General features: G+C 33.3%; 4 protein-coding genes across 8 annotated transcripts; all 4 read right to left on the minus strand.

Moving 5' to 3' along the window:
* Window positions 1–7,110: 7,110 nt before the first annotated feature.
* LOC105765289 (arabinogalactan protein 41) lies at window positions 7,111–7,759 on the minus strand. The gene is made up of 2 exons (XM_012584301.2): window positions 7,503–7,759; window positions 7,111–7,418 (listed from the first exon to the last, which is right to left on the minus strand). Exons 1-2 carry the CDS (start codon window positions 7,621–7,623, stop codon window positions 7,321–7,323), a joined length of 219 nt encoding a protein of 72 aa, XP_012439755.1. The 5' UTR covers window positions 7,624–7,759; the 3' UTR covers window positions 7,111–7,320.
* Window positions 7,760–11,466: 3,707 nt separating this feature from the next.
* Window positions 11,467–12,212, minus strand: LOC105765288 (uncharacterized). Its single transcript, XM_012584300.2, has one exon. The coding sequence runs from the start codon at window positions 12,198–12,200 to the stop codon at window positions 11,787–11,789; it is 414 nt and encodes a 137-aa protein (XP_012439754.1). The 5' UTR covers window positions 12,201–12,212; the 3' UTR covers window positions 11,467–11,786.
* A 1,988-nt stretch (window positions 12,213–14,200) lies between these two features.
* On the minus strand, window positions 14,201–21,175 carry LOC105765283 (protein SPA1-RELATED 2). 5 transcript variants are annotated; one of them, XM_052625881.1, is made up of 8 exons: window positions 20,906–21,170; window positions 18,893–20,398; window positions 18,618–18,775; window positions 17,241–18,066; window positions 16,187–16,333; window positions 15,321–15,638; window positions 15,153–15,212; window positions 14,201–15,020 (listed from the first exon to the last, which is right to left on the minus strand). In XM_052625881.1, the coding sequence occupies exons 2-8, from the start codon at window positions 20,354–20,356 to the stop codon at window positions 14,829–14,831; spliced, it is 3,165 nt and encodes a 1,054-aa protein (XP_052481841.1). In that variant the 5' UTR covers window positions 20,357–20,398; window positions 20,906–21,170; the 3' UTR covers window positions 14,201–14,828. The 5 variants fall into 5 exon arrangements, with proteins under 5 accessions (XP_052481841.1, XP_012439747.1, XP_052481839.1 ...); XM_012584293.2 differs by having other exon boundaries at window positions 20,901–21,170; XM_052625879.1 differs by having other exon boundaries at window positions 18,893–20,412; window positions 20,901–21,170.
* A 729-nt stretch (window positions 21,176–21,904) lies between these two features.
* LOC105765285 (mitochondrial adenine nucleotide transporter ADNT1) lies at window positions 21,905–25,999 on the minus strand. The gene is made up of 8 exons (XM_012584297.2): window positions 25,610–25,999; window positions 24,548–24,596; window positions 24,156–24,319; window positions 23,971–24,008; window positions 23,485–23,597; window positions 23,240–23,353; window positions 22,606–22,950; window positions 21,905–22,441 (listed from the first exon to the last, which is right to left on the minus strand). The coding sequence occupies exons 1-8, from the start codon at window positions 25,765–25,767 to the stop codon at window positions 22,358–22,360; spliced, it is 1,065 nt and encodes a 354-aa protein (XP_012439751.2). The 5' UTR covers window positions 25,768–25,999; the 3' UTR covers window positions 21,905–22,357.
* Window positions 26,000–27,888: the final 1,889 nt, after the last annotated feature.

Genomic DNA, 27,888 nt, shown 5'->3' on the forward strand with positions numbered 1-27,888 from the left:
TTTTTGAGCCAATACAAAGGGAGAAATATAGTATTCATAAACGTAGAAATTACAGACTCAAATTTATCAAACGTATTTATTAAATATACTCTTAAATTATATTTATAAAACTAAATTAATAATTATATGTTTTTTCTCTAATTTCATCATCAACATAATTTTAACTGTTACGAAACTCTCAAATAAGTTGAAAAAAACAAATTTAGAATATGGATTAGTGCAGTGAACACGTGCCGTGGAACTTAATATGTTTTTATAAATAAATAGTCAAAAGCAGCCATTCTGCCCGTATTTCAATTATTATTCAAAGAATGGAGTTAGAAGCTTTGTTTAGCTCTAGCTTTGCTAGATCCTATAGCCTAGATTACCCAATTTTATTTATTTATTAATTTAAGCATAGTTTGGCGAATCTGAATTTAGAATAGGCAAAGTTAGGGTATAATATGTGGATTTCAACAAAAAAGTTAAGGATATATAGCTCCAAATTTGATTATTTAAGGGTCTAACATGGTCTTATTATATGATTAATTCACACAATTATGTAAGACACTATATTGTCGATTATGGAATGTTATATGACAAAGGATAACCCCGATATAAGGCTTGAGTGCACAAGGGATCAAAGAGCGACTTTACATAGGTGAATCATCACTCTATTTCATCATCCTCTTTTCCTTGTTGATAACTAATATCAATAATATTATGATTTTTTTATCATTAGAATATGGGAGAAAATATGATAATATTTGAACTCGTATCATTTAAGTATCAATGTTATGATCTAAGAGAAAGTAAATTGAAATTAATTTTTGTAAACATCAAGCGTTGATTTGTTGTTTTGGCTAAATCGTAAATAGCTATCTCTACTCCACTAATAAGAAACGTAGATTTTTTTAATTGCAAATTAAAGAGAGATTCCATTAATGTAAATAGTAACATCTTTCTATTCTATTGATATAAAGATATAAAATATATACGTTTAAAGTAATAAAGTATTTTTAAATTTGTGATAATTTTAATAGTAAAATAAGTTAAATGCTTATTTAACTTATAAAAGATTATTTAGGAGGACATGATTGGTGTAGCTAGGTTTAGGGTCATTATTATTTAAAGTGGTATTGGACCGCTTCTATGTAACAAAAAAGAGAGTTAAATGTTCAATTTGTATTAGATATTATAATTATTTAAGTTTTTTTACCAAATTAATAATTAGATACTATTCATCCTTGTATATTGTATTTATTAAATTTTATTTTTACCAAATTAATATTTAGATGCTACTTTGTCTTAATTTACCAAATTAAACTAAAAAACTAATTTTGTCATAAAATATTATAAATTCTATAAAAGAAATCAAATTACAAAAACCTTTAAAAACTTTGGGGACCCAAATTTATATTTTTTATACACTAATTATAATATCAAAATAAAAATTTTAAAATATAAAGAGGCCTAAAAGATAATTTCCAAAGCTTAGGAATAACTTTATATAATCGAAATTGTTAGATTTTTGAGTAGTTAAATGTTCTTTCATTTAAAGATGTAATTTAAATCAATTACTAATTTATTTTTGTTTGTTTTATTCAAAATAAATTTTTAAACTGATTTTTATGTACGGATAACTCTGTCTAAAATATTTTCTTGAAATCATCTTAAAAACTTTGTTTTTGTAAGACAAATATAACATAAATTATGTTTGCTATAAAATATTATAGAAGTATTTTTCATTTGACAACTGAAATTTATTTCATAATAAGATGATATTTTATAATAAATAATATTACTTAATAAAAATCCATGCCTATTTTTTTCATTACAGGTAAAACACAAGTGGAAGGCGGGGCAATGGGAATTTTAGTAATGGCGGTTTTGAGGAATAACAGAAACTGGGTTTAAGGCAGGTCACAGGGGTTGTTGAATTTGCCCTAACCAAGAAGAGGAAATGATAGGATTTGGATAAGTCTGAAATTTGATTTCAGTGTTCCCACGTTTCGTCACTCCATTACATACACACCACAAAAATACATCATATCATATGATTGGTACCTTGCATTTGCATTTTACCGGCCTTTTCTCAATAATGCATTTAACTCGTATAAACTTCCTAAAATTGCTTGTCTATATCAGTGCTTATTTTATTATTTGAGATTAATAGTCAAAACTTTCTACCCATATTATATCAAATTATGTAGATTACAATTAACCCTATCATAAAAGTAAGTGAACATCAACGAGATAGATCAAATCATGCAACAGTTCATTTTCATGCATCTTCTTCACTAAAAATTGACCAGTACAGGGCCGTATATCATGAATTTGGAATAGAAATAAGAGATGCAAAGAGGGTGACCAAACCACAAATTAGCAATTATTATTGAGACGACAGATATGTTAGGAAATGCAAGGAATCAGATTGAGGAAGTTTAAAAGGAAAAGGCCGGCGGCTGGCCAGTGTGGCGGCCTTTGGTGCGGTTCAATTTCTGGGTCCCTTTGTTTTAGTGTTTGTCTGTTGGTGGAAATTGAGTACATCAAAGCTAATCGTCATTTTTGGGGCCAAACTTGACATCACTCAACACTTATTCATGATATTAGTCTTTTTAATTCTACCAAATTAGGCCTCTCTTTTGTGATCTTGTGGGAAGTTTTGACACTTTATATATCTTCAATTACAAGCAAAGCTTAATTAATAATAATACCAACGGTGTACAAATTCAAACCAATTATTAATACACAACAAAAAAGAAATGGCATAAGTAAAAACATAAAATGAGGAAACAGTTTTCGATGGTCTGATGAAACACAATGAATATGTCCTATCAAAAAAAAAAAAAGTGGTCCCTTTGTTAGCTGGTGCAGTTTAAATGTCACAAGATTTTGTCATATTAAAACTGAGAACACACTCCTCTCGCTGAAGCCATTTGCTGTACAAGAAAATTTTCATAGTCATCACCCAAAAGGATTAAAATCTTCATTAAATAAAAACTGTCATTATTCTAAAATAGTAACATTACACTGCCTCAGAAAAAACATTACCTGACCAAATCCAGAATCAACTTTTCCTACCATGACAAACATACTTAATTCCCATAATGTCTTTTTCTTTGTTTTGCAACCTTGGTTTATGTAACTATATTCTGTTTTCTGGGTTTTGTAATCCCATTTGGCTAGTAATATCCAAATTTTCTATCAAGTAGTTAGATTTCTTTAAGAGTGGGTGTAGAAATGTCATTTTCTGGAGGATTTTGGCCAATCAGCGGGTGTGGTGGATATGCAGGCCTTTTATAATCATAGAGTCATAAATCTTTTCTTTTTTGCAGTGACAGGGGGTATTACTACTGGGATTTTTAGCTCTTCAAAATTGATTAATAGAAAGACAGTAAAACTGTTAAATCATGGGTCATAATCTTCTGGGTATTTCATTAGTTTGGGACCCTCACAATCATACATTTTGTCTGATCATTTATTTTACTTACCCACCCCTTTGTTCCCTAATAAAGGTGAAAGAAAAACATTAATACATTTTAGCTGAATTTTATTACTTGTTATGCCATTTCTCACTTGAATTCCGAGAACGACTTTGGACTTTTTATTGTTGGAGATGCAGGTTTTTAATAGGTTTTGGTCACTCTAATATACTTAAATTGATTCATAAGTTGCACCTTATGCCATTGGTCAATTATGTCTTCTTTTTCATCAACATTGTTTTATTAAGATATCGAGAAACATACAAGCCAATCACTTTTGACAACCATGTTAATTTAATAAAACATTATCATTTGTTAGTGTATATTCTACAACTTAAATGACTTATTGTTACCAACTTAACAAAGATCTTAAAAAAATTAATTGACCTATCACGACATAACATGTGGTAACATGTGGTAAGAATGTTGAGCTCATATTTATTCCTCTCAACCCTTGCACGCAGAACTGTCGTTCTCCCAACTCTAACAATGCTTTCTTCCTCCTCCTTTCGCCTCGAAGCTCCCATCTTCTTACCACTCGATTCCTACCGCCCTCCATCCCATAGGGTGAACAGCTCACAACCATCACCATATCAACTCCTTTGTATCAATAAGTCTCTATATTTGGTTTTTTATTTTTATAATATTATTAATTAATTTAAATAATTAATATCATTAATTATTTTCACTTCCAACCCGCGGTGTGCGGTGTTCATCATTTGAACTAATTAATGAATTTATAAAAGTACATACCGAAAGAAATAAAAAGTTTAAGGAAAATTAAATAAAACCCAAATTTTCCTTTTTATCTCTTTTTACTTTTTCTGTCAGGCAACTTTGACTCGGTGTTGATTCTTGGAAGAAGCACGCAAGGCTCATTGAAGCAATAAGAGGTCAGAGGAAAGGCAGCCACACAAGGAAAGGGGTGGTTGCTCCTAGTTGCACAACCAAGCACAAAATTCCAAAACTTTGAAGATTCATTCAGGAAAAAGAAAGGGTTCATTCAGGAAAAAGAAAGGGGCTTCAGAGAAAACAATCCAGAAGATTTCCTTTGTTATTCTGCAGGTCCTACTTACGGATTTCAATCATGGCCGTACACGTATATTGTCAGCTTAACGGTCTTGCAAATCTCCTCCTGTGCCAAGTCCTGCTGCAACTAGTATAGGAATAGGCATCGGTCCAGCAGCCCCCACCTTGGTCCCCACCAAATTGATCCAGCTCAGCCATCACTGTTTTCATTGTTTTTTTGCTCTCAAAGGTACGGTTGTGATCTGCTCGTGGTCCCCTGGCTTCCCTTCGATCCTCCCCATCCCGTCCGCTTGATTTGGACCCTCCGTTTTGGATAAGTGTGTGCGCCTTATGCTGGAGATCCACATAAGCATGCTAACCCATCATTTTTCTCTGTCCCCTCAATAAAGGAAAAGACCCTATTACTTATTTTCTCTAAAACTAAACACAAAAGATTTGGTCGTTAGAGCTTGAATTCAATGGTGAAAATTGGTTCGTAGCACTCAAAATATCAATACTTATTTACATAAATGGGATCAAGCGAGAAAATTTTCATCTTTTTATCAAGTTTAAATCTTGTGGATAGTGAAAATAATTACTCTCAATTTGGAATCCAATTTAGTTCAATTCTGAATTCAATTGGCTCTCAATAATACTACTAAATACATCAATACTTAAAATGAATGCTTTGGGTATTATAAAAGTTAAAAAATCTTCAATCCAGGACCGTACCATACTATTAATGGTATAAAATTGAGTACAAACGTACAAAAGTGTGAGTTGAGGATGTTAGGAGGGTGAGGGGGTTCACATGAAATATGTATGGGGATGTTTGCTTCTTTAAATTCAAATGTTTTATTTGCTCCATCCTCAACCTGTCTCTTCCTGTTTCGTAAAGGATAACGTGTAAGCAGTGAAGCAAAAAAGAAAAAGCTGAGAGGGCCATAAGGCATGCGCAAGTGGAAGGGGGGAAAACCAAAATGGGAAATGAGGAGAGGCCCATATGTAATATTACAAGTCATGTGTTCTGTGTGGGAAAGCAGGCAGGCAGGTAGGCCCGTCAGGGCATAGCAAAGGGGATGTCTATTTCGCCTACCGACACCACAGTGATATGAGACCAAAGCCACTCAGATTCTAAATGATACGATATGGATACGGGATATCCCTAAGAAGAAAATATCTTGTAGTCAATGGTTTAGCACATAGCACTAAATGCAGGAAGATTTACAAAATAGCAGTGTCTCATGAATTGTGTTGAAGATATTTAATACAAAGCTGGTCAGAATTATGAAGTGAACGCACTTCTTGTGGGAATTCCCAGTTACAAGCATCCATGCTTTGCCTTAGCACTTCCACTGCCTTATCGTATACCATAAAATAATGGCTGTCTCCATTTTCCAACACCCGCTGCCGGCTCTCAAAATTTTAATCAGAACAATGGGAACTAACCTCTTTCTATTTTTAGTATTATAGTAGTGTTCAACATAAGGTACAACATATAATCATTTAGTTGCTTTGTTATTCATGTCATTAGATAACATTAAAAATGAATATATTTTTTAATAAAACGATCAACTTACTGATTAACCTAACGTACAAAGATTAATTTGCTCAATTTTTAATAGAGGAGCAAAATGCAATCGAAGTCCTAATACAAAAGTCTTCATGATACTTTTACTTAATCTTACTTATCCTTTAATTTCATGTCACTTATGAATAAATTAAAAAAAATCAAATAATTACTTAACAACATAAATGGATATAATTTTTTATTAATTAAATTATTTATTTTTTCTAAATAAAGTAAAATATAATTTAATTCTTAATATAATCGTGTTCGAAATATTTTTTTTTACCGCGGCTAAGATATTTTTAATATTATTCGATGCGGTATCGTAGAGGTATGTGAATTAAGTAAGAGAAAACGGTTTATATCTTTGTGACTCGGCTATCTTTTGGACATTCGGGCAGGGTGAAGTGGTCTGTCAACTTTGTAAAGGAATCCGATCCATGGAGAAAGCCAACTTGAATATAAAATATAATGATGACGACGACATGTTTCAATTTCCAAAGACAGCCTAATTTTGAACACTGAGAAAGAGGCCCATATTTTTAGGATTAGAAAATCTTTATGGGCTCGAATGCTTTAATAACAACTAGATAAACTTATCCATTTTCAGTCCAGCCCAAATCGAACCATTTAAGGCTTTAAGTCCATCTATTTCAAGCACTTTAACTGCCAATCAAAGGAAACAAAATGATACCTTTGGTTGAGTTAGACAAGACACGGCGGATTGTTCTGAATGTTAGAACCTGGTAAGATTAAGGATAAACAGGAAGCTGGGTTTGCCTTTTTGGTTATTTTGGGGCAAAGATGTAAACAAAAAGTGTTCTTTTATTGTTGATATGCAGAATTTGTGGCTAATTCAAAAATCTTTGTGATATTGGTAACCCCAAATTCTCAACGGGGTAGGGGGCATGGGAGATGACATGCCATTTGTTATTTTTCACTTCCTGGCAAATGCAAGGGATCATCTTAGCTATAAAGCTTATAATAGAATTATTATCAGAGAAATGCTATAAACGTTGAGAGTGGAATGAAGATTCCCTACTAAAAAAGAAAAAAGAAAGGGAGAAAGACCACAAAACATAAACATTTTCATTCTCAAAATCCACAGCAATGATTCGTCTGAAGTCAAACTCATTCTCTAACTATAACCCTTTAGTACTCTCGCATGTATGTATCAGACGACGAGCCATGAATTGGTTACACATCATCCATCCTTCTCTCCCTATAAATAACAAATAAAATGTCACAACCCCATTTCAGTCTTTGAAATTTGCAGGCTCAAAAAGTGAAGCAGAGATCAGCGGCGTGAATGAGGTATGTGAGCACCAATGCCACCAGCATCAGCACGTATGCAATCCCTTGGTCAATAGACGTCCCTGTTTCACCCCCACAGTCAAACAATAAGTGCCCAGTTGATATCACAAATCTAAAAGAGAAGCAAAGAGAGGGTAAGAACAAACCGTCGCTCGTTGGGGCAGGGGCGGGAGCAGAGGACTGTGCCTGAACAGCAGCCGGCAAGGCAACCAAAGTAAAAACAAGGCCCGCAAATACAGCCACGAAAGAAACCTTGGAAACTGCCATTTTTTTCTTTTTTAATTTTGCCAAAAAAGAAAATGCTCTATCTCAGTCTGCGATGGCTCTTTTAGAAAACACCCCTGCAATGGCTTAGGAGAGCCTCGCGTGATGATGTGAGGACGAAAGGCGAGAAAGGGTCGAAGATGATTTTATATGGAATAAAAGGGGGAGAGGAGACGAGTGCTACACATGGGTCCCCTATGAACAGCGAAAACTAAAATTATGAATCCATATAAATATTGCTTCTTTATCTTAAAACTTAATTAAATAACCAAGTACAAATGAATTGATTCTTCTCGTTCTCGAAATTTGGTCGTCAGATCATGATTTCTCATAAGCTTGACTACCCAAACGAAACAGCAACGGGCAAGGAAAAAGATTTCTTTATTACAATGTTAGTCCCTAAATTATACCTTAATTTCTAGATTAGTATTTAAAGTTTGCGGTGAAAAAATATAACCTAACCGCTTATGTTGTGCATTGGTATTGGGGGATAGAGTGAGTGACCTCCACAGCCACGCATGTGATACTTTAGGGTTCCTTGTTTTCCCGCCCCACACTCTTCAGCTTGTACCGTTGCTTTTGTTTGATTTCTTTCGTGACAGACTGTGACATGAGTTGGCGCCAACTGCTGAGCTTCAGCTCTGATTCGCGCCCATGTGCTCCTCTCTTTTCAGTTGCCTTCTCTTTTCCTTATACTTTTGTTATGTTGTCTTTTTAAATAAATAAAAATTATTCTCAACCCATGTGCCCCCCCAAAAAACCTCTGGATTTCAATTATTTAAATCACAGTTGCAAGTTGCGACTAAGGTTGAAATTAAAATAAAATATTTGGAAATATGATAAATTAAAAGAGAAAATTAGGAGAGATGGAAAGACAATTAAATTTTAAAATTGGAAAAAATAAAATATTTAAAAAATATGTTATTTTGAATTAATATATATATATATATATATATATATATCACTCGTATTTTCTCTTCTCTCATTTTTTCCATTTGAAAAGATTAGTTTTTTGCTTTAGGAAGGAGAATTGTCATACCTAGACATGTCCATGGGTGGCCCGGCCCGAAGGCTCACCCGAAAAGTGTGAGGGTTTAGGTAAAAATATAAGCCTAAAAATGTGCTTGGGTAAAAAAATAAGGTCCGCTTAGAAAATAGACTGAGTCTCGAGTAAGACTTTTTTAACCCAACCCGACCCGAATATGCAAAAAGAAAAAAATCACAATTATGTTGTTACTATTTTATTGTTATTATTTGGATATTGTATAACTCTTGTTTTATTATTAATTTTGTTACTATTTTAGAGGCATTTCACATTTGCTTGTTAAGTTGCATTTATCTTAGTGTTATTTAAGTATACATATTTTTTTAAAATTTATTTTCAATTTGTTGGAAATATTTATTTTAATGTTTTTAGTAATTTTGACGTATTATATATATTTTTTAAAATTATATAAAAAATTAATACATGGTGGCCAAGCCAAGATTGGGTAAAATTTTAGGCCCATTTTTTGGGCCAGGCTCGGACATAGCAAATGGGCCTAATTTTTTGTTCGGCTCGGCCTCTGGTTATACCTCCTATTTATTTTTCTCACTTTTTTTCTTAACCAAACACACTCAAAATTTATTTTCCTTCCTCCCATTCCCTCCACTTTTCCATTTAATCAAGTACGAACTAATTGAAGTGTTTAAAAAATTTAAGAAATGCAAGTTAAAAACTTAGATTAACTAAAATTGAATTATTAGTTATTGATTATTTTTTATTTTATTAGAAATATTTAAGAAAAATAGTAAAATAATATTCAAAAGTCATAAAACAAAGTTAATTTTGAAAAATAAGTCTAAAAATGCTATGAAAAAAAATCAAGAATATCATCCCTACAAATCATTTTATAACATAAAATTTTAAAATATTAGTTAATTACTTGTTTTACTAAGATATGATTGGTGCAATTTATGCGTTAGAATGTGTTGTAAAAGCCAGCAAATGCCAACAATGGACGAACATTGGCTTAAAATACAAAATTATTATTAACAACAAACATTCTACACTTTTAATCACATCCACAATCTAATACCAATTAAGACAACCAATATTCCTTTTTACTTTAAAATTTTTAAAATTAATTATAGTTATTTTATAGATAATATCACCCTGGTTATTTTTAGAAGTTAAATAATAATAATAATAAACATCGTAGTAGGTAACTTTTTTCGCATTATGATATTTTTGGGCCTCCCAATTTTATAAAGAAAATGTTATTTTAGTTTTTATTTAATTTTTCGTATTTTTAGTCATTAAATTTGTATTATTTGTCAAATCATCTCAAAATAGATGGAAAAATTAATATTTGTTAGCTTTGCTAATGTAGCATCCACGTGGCAGTTCATGTGTATATCACGTTAGCAATTGATTAATTTTTTAAAAATTAAAATATTAAAAAATTATAATTTTTATACTTCTTTTAATCATTTTATACTTTTTTGAAGTTTCAAAAATTTTAAAAAATTTAATTAATTGTTGACATGGCGGCATCCACGTGTATGCCACATCCACAAAGTTAATAAGCGTTAACTTTTCCATCTAGTTTGGGGTGGTTTTACAAACAACATGAGCCAAAAAAGATGAAAACTAAATGAGGACTAAAATGATATTTTGTAAAGTTAGAGGGTCAAATAAGTTATTATACCTTTTTCAAGAGTAAATTATTAGTGTATCATTGTTTAATATATAAGTGTATTACTATGAACTTTATCCTTCTCAGTGGCAGATCTTGACATTAAGTCTTGGAAGGGCTTAATTAAAATTTTTAAAAACTTCGAAAGTTTTAATGTGAATTTCCAAAAATTTTGGTAAGTTTAATTTTTAAAAAAATTCAAAAGTTTGGACAGCCTAGTGGGGATGCACCTCCGATCCTACTAAAGGTTTAATGGGGACTGAGGTACGGATGTTTGTCTACATCAAAGTTGTGAAGGGTTATTTTGTTGTGTCGTGATAAACATTTATTTGTTAGCAAAGTGTGAAAGCTTATTCATTAAAACAATGCGACTATGAACCCTGCTTCATGGACGATGGAGAGATCCCTTCATTTTATGAGCAATATCTTATCATCTGAGGATGTAAATTGGATAAACCCTTTTTTCAATTTAATTTGAAAAACCATCATTACATGACCTCACTTGTCTGTCTCAACAATTTAATTAAAAACCCCAATGCACACATTCATGCATGTCCAACCATCCCAGCTTGACATCGACGCCGCAGGCGACTTGATCAAATTTTCGCTTTTAAAAGTGAAATTTCAACCCTTCTTATCCATTCTATGAAACCCAACCTCTTTGACTTAATCAGTCAGTAAATACAGATCCACCCATTGCTGCTGCTGGTTTTCAGCTATCGAAATCCCAAACTAGATTCTTGATGTTATGATTGGTTGCTTCAAAACCACATGTTTTGTCTCTGACATTGGATCCATCAAACAAGTTGGGGGGGTGGGGGGTCTTGTTACAAAACATGCAAGCATCATCATGGAGCTTTGATATAAGCGAACTTGCAAGACATATTCGAGACATTGTTTGGACGATATGAACAGCTTTACCCTACTTTGACTCTAGAATCTACTTATGTTGAAATCAATCTTGATATGAAAATTTTTACAGTACCATAAACAAGAAGTGTAAATTTCTTATCAGTATTCCCATGTGTGGCAGAATGTGAAAACTGCTCACATGACTCACTTAGTCCTATTGTGTCGATTTTTTTTTTCTGGTAAACCGAGAATTTTTATGAATGATCGAACAAAGCTCGCATAAAGCTGAAAAAAACGACGAACGAGAAGTTCATCGTGCCAAAACACGAGTAAAATGTTAATTAACACTGAAACAACAAACACAAACAGTGAAAAACATGTTACATGATACAAACATGAACAAAACATCTTCTGAGGGGCATAGTTCAACACTGAAGATTAATAATCAATAATCCATTACATTAAACTGCTGCTTAACGATATAATTCAACATAATACTAAGTAATCAATATGGTACAAACAGTGATACCACTTGAAAGCCAGCTACTTCAAGATTTACTATATAATTATACAGAAGCTAGTTGTTCATCAGTTAGAAGTATGATATATTTGACTAGGCAAATGTAGTTTGTATTATCATTCAACCTGGGAAGGCCAAAGGAAAGCTCCCATTGCAAACTTTCTCTTTTGGTTAGCATCTCCGATGATAGGAAGGCCATACTGGTTAAGCAGGCCGTCGAGCTGCCACTCAGGCATGTTCTCATAGTCACTCTTTTTGTACCTGGGATAGTGGAGTGGCATCTGAAAGTAACAACACTTGTCGTTGCTCTTTGCTTGGTGATGGTTCCCATTAGCCATTACTCTTGCAGCCATGTCGAATGCTTTGGAGCAGTTTGTTCCACTCATCTTCTTCTTCTTGTTCACCTTTGGACAACCAGTGTGTTTATTGAAGCTAGCATGTTGAAATGATGTCCAAGTGAAGCCATTTTTATAGGCAATCAAGGAACCATGGATTAGAATAGGGGAGGTAGTACTAGAACAGGTAAACATCTAGTGCATTTAATACCCTGATCGTGAAATGTTGAATTTTATTCTCTTGTTAAAGATTTATGATACATAAATTTAATACGATAAATTAAATTAAAATGGTATGATATGAGTTATGAATCGTGGCATTAACTTGATAAAAAATTATATTAATACAAATGAAATTAATTTTGAATGGATAAAATTTGATTTGAGTTAGAGTGTGGACCTACGTCCAACGATTTTCTTCATCTTTCCAACTGGAGAAGTAATGTTCAAATTTTGGCATTTCCCGAGTTGAAGTTCCAATGTAGTTGTGGGATATAAGTTGGAGAATTTGGTAAATGGTCTGAATTTTGAATGTTCCTTGATGATTAGATGAATACAAAAATACTAAGGATGCAAAACCTTACCTATATATTTAATATGTAGAAAAAACAAATGCTAAGGATAGAATAGAATTAATTAGTTGCCTAAATAAAAGGGAAAGAAATTTGGATCTGAAACTTGAATGCAAGACTAGCATTTTGCATTTGTCATCTGAAACTAAACATGGGTGCTGTCTAAATCAGGTTATTGAAGATAATAAGGACATGGCAGCCAAAGCTCCACATTTCCTGTGGATGACACTCTTATACCAAATCCAAGCAGTCATTGGTACACTGAATAAGGACATGATGAAAATTAATTGCAGCAATAAGTGTAGTTTCAAACCTGATTTCCTCATTTGCTTAATATCTTTATACAACAAATTATTCCTGAATGTAACTAAAATCTAAAAATAAAAAACTTAAATATTGGGGATATCTCACAAAATGTTAATCTTTTAAAAATTATAGGGATAAAGTTAATTCAATGATAAAATGTGATTTTAACTCTTATAAAAATACATAACTCAATTCCAACCCCAAAAAATAATTTCTGATTTCGTCTGTGTTCAACATTATTGTTGTTTCTTCATCACACTCCAATTTACTAAGAGTTCTTAATCTTAGAGGATTGGTTAAAGTACAATTATTATTATCGTTGAAGTCCAAAGAATTCAAGGGGCCTAAGAACAATCATCACCGTCATCAAATCTGGTTTATTTGTTCTTTAAATGTTTAAGGATTTAATACATCAATTGGTACCTGAATTTGGTATATTTTCTTTTAATATGATATTTATATTTGATAAAAGTTATATATTTTAATACCTAAAGGTAATGAAGTTAACTTTTGTGGGTTTAATTCAACTTTTAAAGGTCGATCTGGTGGAAGCTAATTAGTAATATTATTAGGTTTGAATTTTCATGATTTTGTTAATAGAACTAATTTAGTTTTAATTGTGAATTTGTTTGATATTGTGTTTAATTTGTTAAATACAATTATGATGCGTAATTTTTTGGGTTTTAGTGTTGATTGCTAATGTTCTATGTTTGGTTACTAGTGTAATAATAAGAGTAAAAACATATTTAATACATATGTTTCTAAAATAGTTAAATATAAAATAAAGAATAATTAGTAAAAATTTAAAATACAATTAGAAAGATGAGTAACTCAAGACATCTTCAAAATAAGCGAAATATTCTCATTCTCTTTACTAACCAAATATAGCATTAGTTAATTATAAATTTTCATTAAATCTACCTAAAATCTGAATTAAATTAAGAAGTAGAAGTAAACACTTTTATATTAGGGTACCGAAGTTTATAATTTTTGCTAATAAAAACATCACATTGGAAAAAACATTCAAAAAAGAGTGGAATCATGTATCAAGTCATTTATATAGTACTTTTATTTTGCTTTCCATCTTTAAATTCTAAAACTTTCAACAAGAGCAAATCATTATCCCTCCCGGCACCCATGCACTATTTTTAATTCTTTATTGCTGCTGCTTCTTTTCATCTTTTCTAATCCAGTCAATTTCTTCTGATAAAGCTTCCAAGATCAAATTAACTCTGTTTTCAATTCTACTGGGTAGGAAATATCTGGGAACCCAAAATGAGGGGCATTTTGTTGGAAATTATAGCCGAAACTATCATATACATCAAAATTTATAGATTTACACTGGTAAAACATCCGTTACATAGAATCATAGAATGCTTACTTACATCTCAATAAAGAATACCCTACATTTGAGTAAATTACCAATTATACCTCTCTCTCTCTCTATATATATATATATATATATTACAACGCTTAAAAGGACTGCACCTTAGTTTCAAGGATCACCAGCAGAAGTAAAGACACGTACTAATATAGCATACACTCTCGCTCCCACAACCGAGATGGAAAGCCTCTTAGCAGAAGTTACCTCAATCTCGATTTTGCATTCCCGTATTTACGGTTTGATCCTCTTTCTCAAGACTCAGGAAGTGTCATGATATTCTGGATTCTTAAGCATGTAAAAGAATAACTGGAACCTAGCTCTGGATAATCTTGATAACCTGGAACCATAACTCCAGTTTGGCTCGACTCTACTCTGCATATAATTTTCTATGAATCAAAGCCAAGCCTATTATAATGAGCCACCGAGCAGACCAAGTCATCCATGTATGACATATTTGCCTGAACCCAAGATGGCTTCAATGCTTAAGAATAAGCCTCGAGAATAAAACTTGGCAACCAAATGACGCCAGTAATTGATGACTCTAAGCAATTAACCTTCTCCTTAAACCATCTGCAATACTTTAATACATCCACTAGAATTTGCAGCAACAACCATGTCTGATTTCCCTCTCCAGCAAACACTTGATACAAACAGCCCGTTGTCATCATCCGTGTCTTTCCCAGAAATGGGATCAATGGACCCAAATTTATGAGAAGTTATTGGCATAGGCAGTGATCTATAGTATGCATAAACCTAGGACAGCATTTCAATATGTTAATGCTTTGCAGTCAAAACAAGCAGATAATGCATTTATTGAGTGATAATAGATCCCTCCCCCCCCTGCCTCATGAAAACTGAAGAAAACCAAGCTTAAGTTAAGGATACCTCATTTGTTTCTGAGCCACATGCTATAAAACCATCAACAACGGATAATCCAACAAAATTCTGGAGAAGCAGGTAAAACATCAGAACCAAACCCAAATGAACAAAAAGGCTTGCCAGGGTCAAGAATATTAGTGACAAAAAACTATTTTTTAGCAGAGAAATGCCAACCTTCTCATTTGTATGTCCAGAAAATGTTAAGCTGCAAGCATTAGAGGACAGGCCCCCACTGCTAGTTTTATTGAGATCCCAAAGCTTTAATGTGTTGTCAGTGGAAGCAGTAACTACAGTTTCCGAGTCCAGGAACTTCACATAGCTCACGGCTTTATCATGACCATCAAGAACACACCATGGGGCTCTAGCATTCCGAAGATCATAGCAATATGTTTTGTAATCCGCAGATCCAAATGCCAGTAAATGAGGGGAATGAGCAGAAAACTGAACACAGCAGACATTTGCAATGTTCCTGATGGTTCCCAAGCAGTTCATCTACACCCAGAAAGGAGGGGGGAGAAGGTTAATCTCATAAGCTTAGGCAACTTAGAGCAGTGCTTTCAAGGCACCTTGAATGATGGAAGATCATTATGTTTATGCAAAAACAGTTCAAATTCATATCCAACCTGCACAACATGCATAAACAGATGAGGACAGTTTCTTGTGATCTTTATAACTCCTCTATGACTTAAATTCTATGGCATTTGTAAACAAAAAATGAAGATCCATAAAATCATTCCTATTAATTGCTTTGTCCAATACGCTTAGGTAAGAAAAGTGTTCATCCATGATCAACAAGAGCGGTGAGTTGTAGACATTCTCATACAACTTATTTCTTTGATATGTTGAATAAAACAAAGTATGGACAACCAGGAGACTAACGTGTGTCTCGCACCAGTGGGCTTAACTTAACCTGGGTATGAGATCCAGCTTCTGCATTTATACTCTTTTTGTTGCTCTACCTAATTTGAATAGTTTTCAGAGGGGAAAAAAGCCACGTATTTTATGCTATTAAAGCCATAAGAGACTGAAGGAGAACATACCTCGTTAATGCTCCATAGTTTCACGGAACAGTCATCACTGCCACTAGCCAATTTTGTTGGATACACTTGAGAAAAGTCAACAGACCAGGCTCTCTTTTCATGTTCAATGTAATGAGAGATAGCTTGACCGGTGCTTGCATCCCATAACTGGATCTCATCCAAGCAAATAGTATCAATGAGCGATACATGAATTTTATAGAAAATACTAAAGGTAATTTCAACAGCAATATCTTATGATGGATAAGGAAATGACTAAGCTGCATGCAAAGCAAATTAAAAAGAATCATGGTTATTCCAGGAGCCAAGAGCTTTGCATTTCAAATGTATTATGGCACAAAGGAACCAACATACATAAGCTATACCCACAACATTATTTAAACAAATGAGACTTCTTGATCGAAAAATTCACTAGCAGCATCCAAAAGTATAGCATGGGGTTGAACAAGGGGACCTCCAAAACCATCACAGACACCACTTTGAACATGGTTATAGATGGTATATCAATTTTCTTAAAGCCTATGATTCAAATTTATGTCTAACGAAGCTTTAGATTAAACTTACCATCAAAAGTTAAATAAACCTATGATGGTAGCAATCAAGCTATTGTGAAGTACTGTAGTTAGACAGTTCTAAGCCATGTACTTAGCTTCTAAGACCAGAACAGTTTCATAGGTCAAGCGAAAGATTTCTGGTTTTCGTTCAGGAACAACCATCACCTACAGGCTATATGATCAGCAGCATAAGGAAAAGCGACTAGTTTCAGAATTGCCAAGAGGAAATAGAAAAAGAATATCCAAATTTATTAGAAGTTCAGCAAACTTTGAACCAAAAGAGATTCAATGGAAATGTCACAAGAACTAAGGACAACCGAAGTTTTGAGGTAAGCACGTAAAATACAAGCAGCTCCTGTGAAGTTAGAATCTAACAAAAATCCCCTGCAATTATACCAGAGATATGACAGTTGCCACAAGCATTCACTTCATCAACGTTCATACCAAAAAAAACCCTGGTTCCTTAAAGTAGAAAATCTACAAGTCTGGAAAGATGTACAAACCTTAACCAGACCGTCGTAGTCAGTTGAAGCCAGATAGTTCTTGATATAGTTATTCCAGCAAACACAGCTAAGCTTTGATTTGTTTAACATCTCAATGACTGGATAATGAACATCAACAGAGTCATTAAAAAGTGCATTAAATTCGAATATCTTTATTTTCTTAGAGACACCAGCAGCAGCAAAATAATCCTCGTCACGATCAAAACTTAAAGAACAGATTACATTCGCAGAGTTGTTGAACTCCCCACTTCTCATTATCCCACGGACTTCAAACTTGCTATATCGAGCATACTTACACAAACCATCAAAGAATGCTCCAAGGCAATCAGGAGGATTCGGTATTTCTTCATTGTTTTGTGTCAAATGCCCATTGTCACGATTTTTCAGTAAATCCTTATCTGGCCGTCTCATAGAATCGGTCTCATGAAAAGGGACTCTTGACCTCATAGAGAAATAAGCAGATTCAAGCTGATTGATATTTCTCATTAACCTCATTTCATTGTCACTGGAAAACGGGTATAAACTTAAATGCATCTCCGAGATTGGAGGTTCTTTACTATGGTGCCTACATTCCCTCGCATTGATGGAAGAATAAGTAAAAGGTTTTCTAGAAAAGTGCCTTCTTTTCTCAACCTCTTTAATATCTGCTTCCAAGCAAGCAATATCTTCCATTAGTTTTGAGGCATGCTTCTGCTTTTGCTCTTTTGATAAACCAAGGAAATGCAATAATAATTCTGATTCAGTATCATCTTGGTTAATGGATGACGACAATTCTTCTGCAAATACTTCCTGGAATCCATTAAGTACTTCAGATTGTAGGATATCCCTGATAAATATCAACAACTATAAACTTAGAATCCTATATTGAATTATAAATGGACATCAGGGCCCGAACATTTACAAATACAAGCACAAAGAAATCAAGTTTGTACTAACGTAAGCATTGATGCTTAAGACTTAGCCATTGAATAATAAAACTGAAAATGGTTTCATCAACATACCGTTACCTGAAATTTAATTCCATGCAGATCTCCAAGATGTGCCTTACATGGTGCATTTTAACTACTTCCACATTTTTGTTTTTTATAGTTTGTTAATTTTCTATTCTTGTTCTTTCCAACAATAATAAATGGAATATAATTCTCCAATCAATTCATCATCTGATTCACTGATGCTTTTTGCAAGATACATAGGTTATCATAGAGATATAGCTTACTAGATATATATATATATATATAATTATCATAGTCTAATCACTAAGGCATTTAAAATTCTAGCCTACACATTGGCATGCTACTTTTTCAAAGTCTCCATATCCAACATCAGTTATAAGATTCTAGAGCTTCACATTTAGCACCGATGAACAATTTGTAGTACCTGGTTGTTGGGCGCAAAGAAGGTTCTGGGTGAAGTAGTCTAAGACAAAATCCAGCTTCCTTGAGATTTTCTGACAGAAAAGTTGGAGGAAAAATCCTATGGCGTAGATCCAACATTGCAGCAGCATGTCCTCTCTCAGATTCAAATTGACAAAGCAACTGAAAGAAACAATCAAATTGCTATTTAGAACGAATACAAATATCCACTCTCTTCCATGCAGATCAAAAATAGATAAGAAAACAAATAAAAGATAGCAGAACAATTGGTTTTTGTACCTCAAAAAGCAGCACACCCAAACTGTATATATTAGATAAAATTGTGCAAACAGCTTCATTGATATCCTCTGGACTAGCATACCACTTCTCTTCCAACTGCTCATTCACAGAGACTGACTGATGCTGAGCTGAATTAGAAGAATGAGAGCTCCCAAAATTGCTAAATTGTGTATTTGGACAATGTTCGCTAGATCCATTGTGAGAAAATTGGGTGTTTATGGTTTCATTTTTGAGGTTAGCTCTAGAATGAAACAGAGGCCACCTAGTCAAGTTTGTGTTCTCATTGATCTTTTGCTTTTTAGCACAAAGACCAATTGAGGAAATCATCCCCTGCTTCATTGGCCTTCTCCTAGTCATAAAGTTCTCGGAAGGAGAGGAATCTTTATCCCACATGGTATCTAGAAGCCCTTTCTGAACACCTGAACCAATATATTTAACCTGATTAGCTTGCAACAACTTGAAGCAAGAAGGGCGCAAGTCATGCAAGATAGCTCCTTGAGAATGAGAATAATCAACCAGATCCACAATTTGCCTAAATATATACAAGCACTCAGCTTTGTTTGCTTTATGAGACTGAACTTTCAGCCATTCTCTCAAGTTTATCCCATCATGATCACGCTCACCAGCCCTTGGCACTATGATCCCATTGGGAGAAGTCACAACAGCTCTATTATCCAAGATTAGTGAAGTATTAGAAGCCACCACAGGGCTTCCAGCAGGTTTCACAGGAGGAATAGGAGCCACCATAGTTTGCCCGGTAGATTTTGTGTTATTTCGATGTCTAAGGTCAACTCTGGAGGCATCATGAGAAGGACCTCTACATATAATGCCCTTACCTTTCAATGTAGTTTTAACAAAAAATTCAGAAAATCCTGATTTGGATAAAATCTTTGTCTTGATACCTCCATGAGATTGCTGACTGCCAGAAACCTCATTATTTTCACCACCAATCAATTGTGCTGCAGCTTCAGTCTGCCCATCACTCAAAGGTTTGTGACCCAAAATTTCAGGAAAAGATGCACACCTTGCATCCAGTGGCATACTTGGCATTGCCTGACTGTTGTCCATCTTGCCGCATGAACCCCCACTTCCTGATCCGCTTCCCAACTGATAAAGATGTTGCCAACGGCTCTGCCTCATCTGCGTTTTTTCTCTATAATTTGATGTACCAACTACGGGTATGTTAGAGCCATTATAGTTTCTCAAAGTTAACTCTTCAACCATGTCATTTTCATCATTATAAGTACAAGGGCTAGTACACCCATGTTCCAACGCATTCTTTCCTTCCAATACATCACCAAGAACACGGAATGAAGCATTAACCTCAACTGGTATCACCATTTCTTGGGACACCAACACGTTGCAGTTGTCAGATTTGACCAAATACTCAACCTCTTTGCCCTGAAGGTGAGCCCCCTCAGCTGCATCTATTGGAGCTACTTCTTCAATTATTTCTTCATCCATGCTTTAGGCGCAAACTTTCATCCAACGAAATGTCTTCTTTCACTGCATATTGCTTCCTAGTGAGAAACCATTATAATCATGTCTGTAACTGTTATCATCAACCCCACAAATCTAAGGGAAGTGCCAATTGCATATTCGTTAGGTTTAAAGATATCCAAACGGCCTTACACAAGAATTCCTCAATTTTCATGAAGTGCATAGTTTGAATTGCCGACAAGCAAATATGTGTACAAATATTAAGCAATAAACTTCTTATTTGTTGAAATTGTGAATCAAAACGTCTAAGCACTGCTAAAAACACAGGCAAGAGCGTGAGCAATCAAATTCGCTTTTATTCCAATTTCATAAAACCTAATAACGCTTCCCTATAATGCAGAAAATGAAATTAAAATTCCAAAGTCTCAATTATTTCGTTATTCTCAACCAGTTCCAAAACACCCCAACCCCAATCAATATTAAGCAAGGATTATTTCATCACTTATTTTCTGGCAATAGAAAAGAAACCAACCAGAAATGGGAAAAAAATCAATTTAAGAAAACATACCGCACCAATTCTTGGAACTGAAAACTCGAAGAACTTGACCCGCCCAAGTGAAGAGGTGAGAATCCGCGAAGTAGAAAAGGAGAAAGGCTAAAACTGGGAATCAAAAAGAAAAAAATCGAGAAACCCTAGAAATCTTAGAACCCTAAGAAGCAATGAAGGTGAAGAAAAAAAGTTGGATGGATAAAGTAATTATTATTCCTGAATTTTGGAAAATTAATAATATCTTCAGTTAGAGAAGCAAAATTTAAAAGTTACTGGAATTTGGCCCCGCCACGTCGGGGATTCACGCTTCTCTCAATTTATATATTTCAATTCCTTATAAATAATAATCAATTGTATTTTGATAAATTAATTCTAATTATTTAAATTTTATACCTATTCTAAAAATTATATACATTTTTTATGAAAAGATGGAAGTTTTAATTTTACCCTCTCCCTTCATTCTTTTTTCTTATTTTCTCCCCCCATCTACTTTTTCCACATGTGGTAGATTAGAATGTTAACTTTAGGAGGATTAAGCTAAATTTTATATAATATCTTGTAATATATTAATTATTATATGAAAATTTTGTTCCATATTATTTTCTTAAATATATACAAGTTCAAAAGAAATACCATATCATTAATTAAAATTGTGCACAACGTTTTTCAATGAAATAAAATCACTAAATATAGAGCCTAAATCCAAAGCTTCAATTATCCCTCTCAATATAAACAACAAGATTATCTATAAAAAACCTCCCCAAACTTAGCTTCTTCAATAAGATTTTCCTTTATTTTTATGAAGAATATTTTTTAATATTATTTTAGTACTATAAAAATATTGGAAAGACCTACTTCTACATTTGGGAGAGTCATAGTATAGTTCGTATATAAAGGGAAATTAAAATTTTAAACCTTAGGACTCCACCACTGCAATTCGAAAAATATATAAACTATAATTAACTAATTATAAAATTAAATTAAGTATAATACAAAAACTATTCTTCAACCACAAAAGTAAATAGGTGCCCAAATCATATATTTTATTGTAAAAATCTGAGTAACATAAATATCTATATTTTAAAGTTAAAACTTAAATGTGATGTCTTATTTAATAATCATCACTACTACAACTTGGCAATAACTTCCAAAAAAGGTAATCTGACAGAGCGTATTCTAGCAGCACCATTTCCTAACGTCATTGCCACAGCACATGTGATGCTGAAGAAATTTATACAGACTCTAAAAGTAGATGTTACTCGGACAGGTAAATTTCAAAAACTGATACATATCTGACACCATTATGCTTTTCTCCTAAGCTTTTTCATATATTTCACACATCATACCTCTATATTTATATTTAAATATGTGCTATTTCGAATAACAAAAGTAACATAGCTAAATAACCACCTAAATTCACAGCAATTCCTCACCACTAAAATAAACTGAATATCAACCAAAAATCGAATAATCCTTCAATCAGATATCCTTAACTCAACCCCAAGAACATCCTTCACCAACTCGTATGTGACGAATGCAATTGCTATCGATGGAACCACCTGACGAAAATGGCAAACAACATTTTATTATTTAAATGTACAGGTAAGAAGTATACAAGTACAGGCACTTTTCTTCAAACAGAATGCAAGAAGTTAACGATAGAGAAAAAGTATTTGGTACATCAAGAGCAAGTTGATTGCAGAGACTAAGATGTTACACTAACCTTCACTGAATTGGGAACCAAACCCTTGTATAATGCTCCAAAACCCTCATACCGAACTGTTTTCCTGAATGCATCAACCATACCAGTATATTCAAGGGGAGCCTTGCTATTCCCATCACCAGTGACAACTGAAGCTGCATCTTTCCAGCCCGCCATCTGCATTCTACGTCGAATGACATCAAGAGGGTAAGCAACTGTCTGGCCAACGGTTCCAGCAGCAGCTCCACATGCCAGCTTTGTTGTGACACCTAATTCAGAGTCCTCAACTAGCCCAAATGGTCTCCTTTTGATCAACCAGTCTTTCAGAGATTCATAAACCGCAAAGTTAAGACCTACATAGGGTACCTATAAACATCATAAGAAACATTTAGGCTTTTGCATACAAACATAAGGTGAAAGATTCTTCCATTACTGAAGTCATATACTAAAAGTAGAAAAGTATCAGACATTGGAATTTGACTGTTAGCCATGAACAGCTATATGCCATACAAAAACCAACACATACTTAAGTTCAGGCAGACCATAAATGGAACTCGTTATACTAGTAGAAGACTAGATGCATCTGGATGCTCATACCTAGAATGCATAAGGCAGTAAATTATGCAGGTAGTCAGATTGCAAAAGTTTTACTTACAACTCCTATTACTGAAGGTAACCAGCCTTTGTACAAAGCACGAGGTCCTTCTTCCCACAAGACTGTAGTAAGAGCATGAAAGATTCCTCTATAGTGGCGAGGTGACATCTCGGTCTGCAAATATAACATGTGGATGGTAGCCATCAAGTGATAACAAGAGGCTAGTCTGTCCCTAAAGGCAAAAGAGAGTTGATCCAACTTAAGTCAACTAAATTAATGTTTCAGAAAGAAACTCAAAAGATTACCTGGACAGTTAGACGACCTCGTACCATATCCATTGGATAAGTGGCTGACATGGCAATGATTCCAGCACATGCACCAGCTCCAAGGCGTAGAAGTGGCGTGAGTTGAGCATCCTCTACAAGAAAAAATTAAACGAAGAAAGTACTTAGTAAAATGCTAACCACAACATCAATAATTACTGCAAAATGCAAACTCTTCTGCCAATCAAGGCCATATAAGAGATTCCATTTTCCCTTCACATGATAAATGCAGACTGAAAGTATGCATGTACACGCTTTGTTGGCACAACCAAGTGCATTTGTCTCTTTTGACACAAAATCAGATATTCAGCACACCAAGTTCACAATCAGGACATGTTTCCCTCAATAGTTGCATAGTCAATAAAATTGAATCATGCCAATCAGCTTCAGATCTCAGTCACATCATAAGTGCAATTGGAGGGATAAATAAAAACAACAATTGTGAAGGCAAAAAGGATACAGGCATACCAATTCCTGATTGCTGCCGGTAAAGGTATAAAATCCCCCTATATTCAGAAAGAAGTAGAAGGGAAGATATCAGTTCATATTTTGTATACAGTTGTTCAAAGATAAATTTTGGATACTGAGACAGGCATCCTTTTAACTGTTTTGGTAAAAATTTGTGATAAAAACAACTTAAGGCCAAGGCTTACTTAGATGCTTCCTCATAGCTAAAAAACTTCACGGCTGAGTTTGGGATGATGCGAGCACAATTAGTACCATTGCCTTTAAACATTCCTCTAAAACCCTCGGTTTTCCATATATATTTTAAACCCTGGATTGTTCCATTGTATTTTATACCATGCGGATTCTGCACCTGCAGGTTCAAAAAGGAAATCCTGTAATCTGTACTCTAAGTGAAAGAAACTAAACTATAATACTGATACACTAAGAAAACATACCACGCATTTAAAGAACTACACCATAAGCAAAACCAATAATAGATATTAAGTTGAGTGTTCAATCTAGAAGAATAAGATGACAATAAAATGAGAACTTAACGAATAAGGACCAAATGACAACAATAAAATATTAAATTAACTACCTGAAGTAAAATCTTTAATCTTTCTAGGGGGGCAACAGCACTACGTGACCTGAAACAGATATAACATACATTCAGTAAATGCAATATGCAATGAATGGTAAGTCAAACATGATATCAACGAGAAGTGAAGAAAACCATCAAAATATCAATGTGTTAACATTTCTCCCTACGACCCTTCCATTCAATTGCAACTATTTTTCAAACGAAAAAAGTTACAAGCAAACTTGTAGACCAAGGAATGACTACATTCTTCACTGATCAGCATCAAAGATTCAATTCTCCCTCATTTCCTCTATTCAATTCTCACAACTACCCATCAAGGCCACAAGAGTTACCACCAAATTTCTCGAAGCATCAAATGCCACCATCACCATGTTCTCATCCTTGAAGTTTAAAGAAAATGCTCCCCTACCCTTAAGAGAGTGGAAAATATGAAATGGGAATGACCGTATTGATAAAACATCTTGTTAAATATGTCACGATATTTAAAACCCTAAAGTATCAAGTCCTGCAAAATCCTAAAAGCGGAGAAAGAGCTTTTCTTCTGAAGGTTCAAACAACATTAAACTATCATTCTATAAAAGATTAACTCCTAATTTAAACAAATTATTTATATGTCCTATATTTCCAATTTATCATCAGTTCTTCAAAAATAACAGGGAAAAAGGGACCCCGATTAAGTATCATCATAATCAGAGTATTACTAGAAAAAGAAAAGGTTTAAAATTTCAATAGCTGCTTTCACCAAAAAAAAAATTCAATAGCTGCAAGGAAGAATAAAACATACAGGAGAATATTTCCATGAAAAATAATAAAAAAATCACTGGTTCTAAAACAATGAAATGAATCCATAGCAAAAAGAATAATATTAAAAATGTTAGCTGAAAGTGGGAAAAAAAATTACTATATCAGTTGAACAAATACGGCCCTTCTTTTTCTATTGTCAAGACTGAAGAAACTAAAAAAAGTCTCAAAAATAAAGTAAAAATACGATCAAACTACTTAAACAAAAAAAGGGGGGGGGGGGGGAAGCGAATCTTTTAAAAGAAACAAGTGACTCACACTCCACCGGCGACACCACCAGCGACTAGAGACTTGCAAATACTAAGGAACGCGTGGCTCGGCGCTTGAACTCCTTCCTTAGCGAACTTCGCTTCTTCCGCCAGATTCACAATCGTCGTGACAGCCGACTCGCTCCTTTTCACGTCCTCAGACGCCATCTTTTGAGAGAGACAAAAGTAAAATGACGAAAAAAAAGCTAGCCGGAAGATATATCGACGGAACTTAGTTATCCGGTCGAATATGGCGTTAACCGACCCCGGCAATCGGCGAAGAAGAGGATATCGTCTTTCCAATGATTATGGTAAGGAGACAGAACGAGAAAGCATTGGCCGAGGAGTTCAAAGAGGGAGGCGCTTTGGAGGAAAATATGACTGTCTTAATACCCTTATTCGAGGAAATGGATAAAAATATGTGCGTAAACTTATTTAATTGTGGCTAAAATTGATGTTAAGTGTAAAATAAGACTTAACTCAATGATAAAATTATCCAAAATTAAAACCAAAATAATATCTACATTTCATTTTTAATTTATATGGATTTTTAAATAATAATATTTGATGCACCGTCAATATATAATTAAAAAATTATAGAATATTTATAAATAAATATAGGCTAAACTATTAGACCCAAGTTCACTAGTTTACGTTTTAGTCATTTAACTTCAAAAAGTTATAAAATGCTCATTAAACTATCTGAAAGATTTCATTTAAGTCATTAGACTGTTAAAATCGTTGTTGTATAACTTTCTCTGCTTACACCAATCGAAAGCTTTTTTACCCCTTCTTTTCTACTGTTCAGTTTTTTTTTTCATAAAACAAATTTAAACATTATGAATTTAGGAACCAAAATCCAAACAATTTTCTTCTCCGATCTCTATTAATGGCCATCAAATTGACTTGGAATTAAGTTATATTCTTCTACTCGCTGATGGGTATTGATCCATCATATAGACCGTCAAATTATTGCTTAAGCTCGTTAGCCAAACTTTTTCTAAAAAAAACTTAACAGCTTAGTAACTTAAATAACAATTTTCAAATAGTCCAATGACTTAAATTGAAACTTTCGAATAATTCAGTGACCATTTTGTTATTTTGAATTTGAATAACCAAAATGTAATATTACTAATAGTTTAGTGACCATGAGTGTAGCTTACCCATAAATACAAATAATTTTATTTAAACATGATTAAATATTAATTATAACTATTATAAATAATTAATTAATAACCTATGAGTTTAGGATTTAAGGTCTCGAGTTTAGAGTTTATGATTTTATTATTTATTTATAATTATTATTATTTAGTTGTGCTTATATATATAACGTTTTTATCTTTATTTGTAAGTCCTCCGTTATTTTTATTTTATTTATTGATAAGGTGTCGTGTTATTATTCGTTGATGATGCATTGAACTTATATATTAACGATACATCAAATATTCTCATTTTCTCGGTGTTTGAAAATTCAAATTAAATTGATGTGAAATAAAATCAATTCAATTAAAGAATTGATTATATAAAAAAAATAGTTAGTAATAACTTGATTGTAACAAACACACAATGTGGGTAATTTTTTTTTAACAAATAAAATTAATACAATAAATAAATGAGATTTTGGTTGGAGTGTTATTGTTAAAATATCTAATATATATCTCAATTTAGACTCGATTAGATCCTTCACTATTGGGTTATCCAAGACCCACTAAGCAACTAAGTGTGTTCCATAGGGCGCATTGGTTTTTTTTATGCTAATATTCTTTATAATTGAGTTTTAACTTATGATTACTTTTTTTACTTGATGTTTTTTAGGATTATATATTTTATTGCATTGAATTAAAATTGAAGCAATATTTTTAGAATAGGACCGATGGTCAAACCACTCAAATCATCGATTCACTAGTTCAATTAAAAAATAATTAAAAAAACATAAAAAGTAGAAAAAATCGATTGAACTAATTTTTTTAGTTCTGTTCAACTGATTCATATCAATTTGTAGATTAATTGGTCCAACCTCTTATTTCAGAGCGATGCCTTGATTGATTCCAAGTCTAACAAATCTAGTCGCAGAGAAACCATTATTTGAAGTCAAATTAGATCAAATCTTGTACTTCTCTCATTTATGTTTCCATCTATAATATTTGGACTTGAGCTCTATCAATTGACTCAACATATTTAGTATCTTTATTATAATAAAACCTATAATTTAATTGAATTAATATCGTGAGTAGACAAAAATAATATTTTTTAAAACAATAACAAATATTTTTATAAGATATTTAGAAA

Source organism: Gossypium raimondii, chromosome 12 (assembly GCF_025698545.1).
Source record: "Gossypium raimondii isolate GPD5lz chromosome 12, ASM2569854v1, whole genome shotgun sequence".
NCBI classification, from domain to species: domain Eukaryota; kingdom Viridiplantae; phylum Streptophyta; class Magnoliopsida; order Malvales; family Malvaceae; genus Gossypium; species Gossypium raimondii.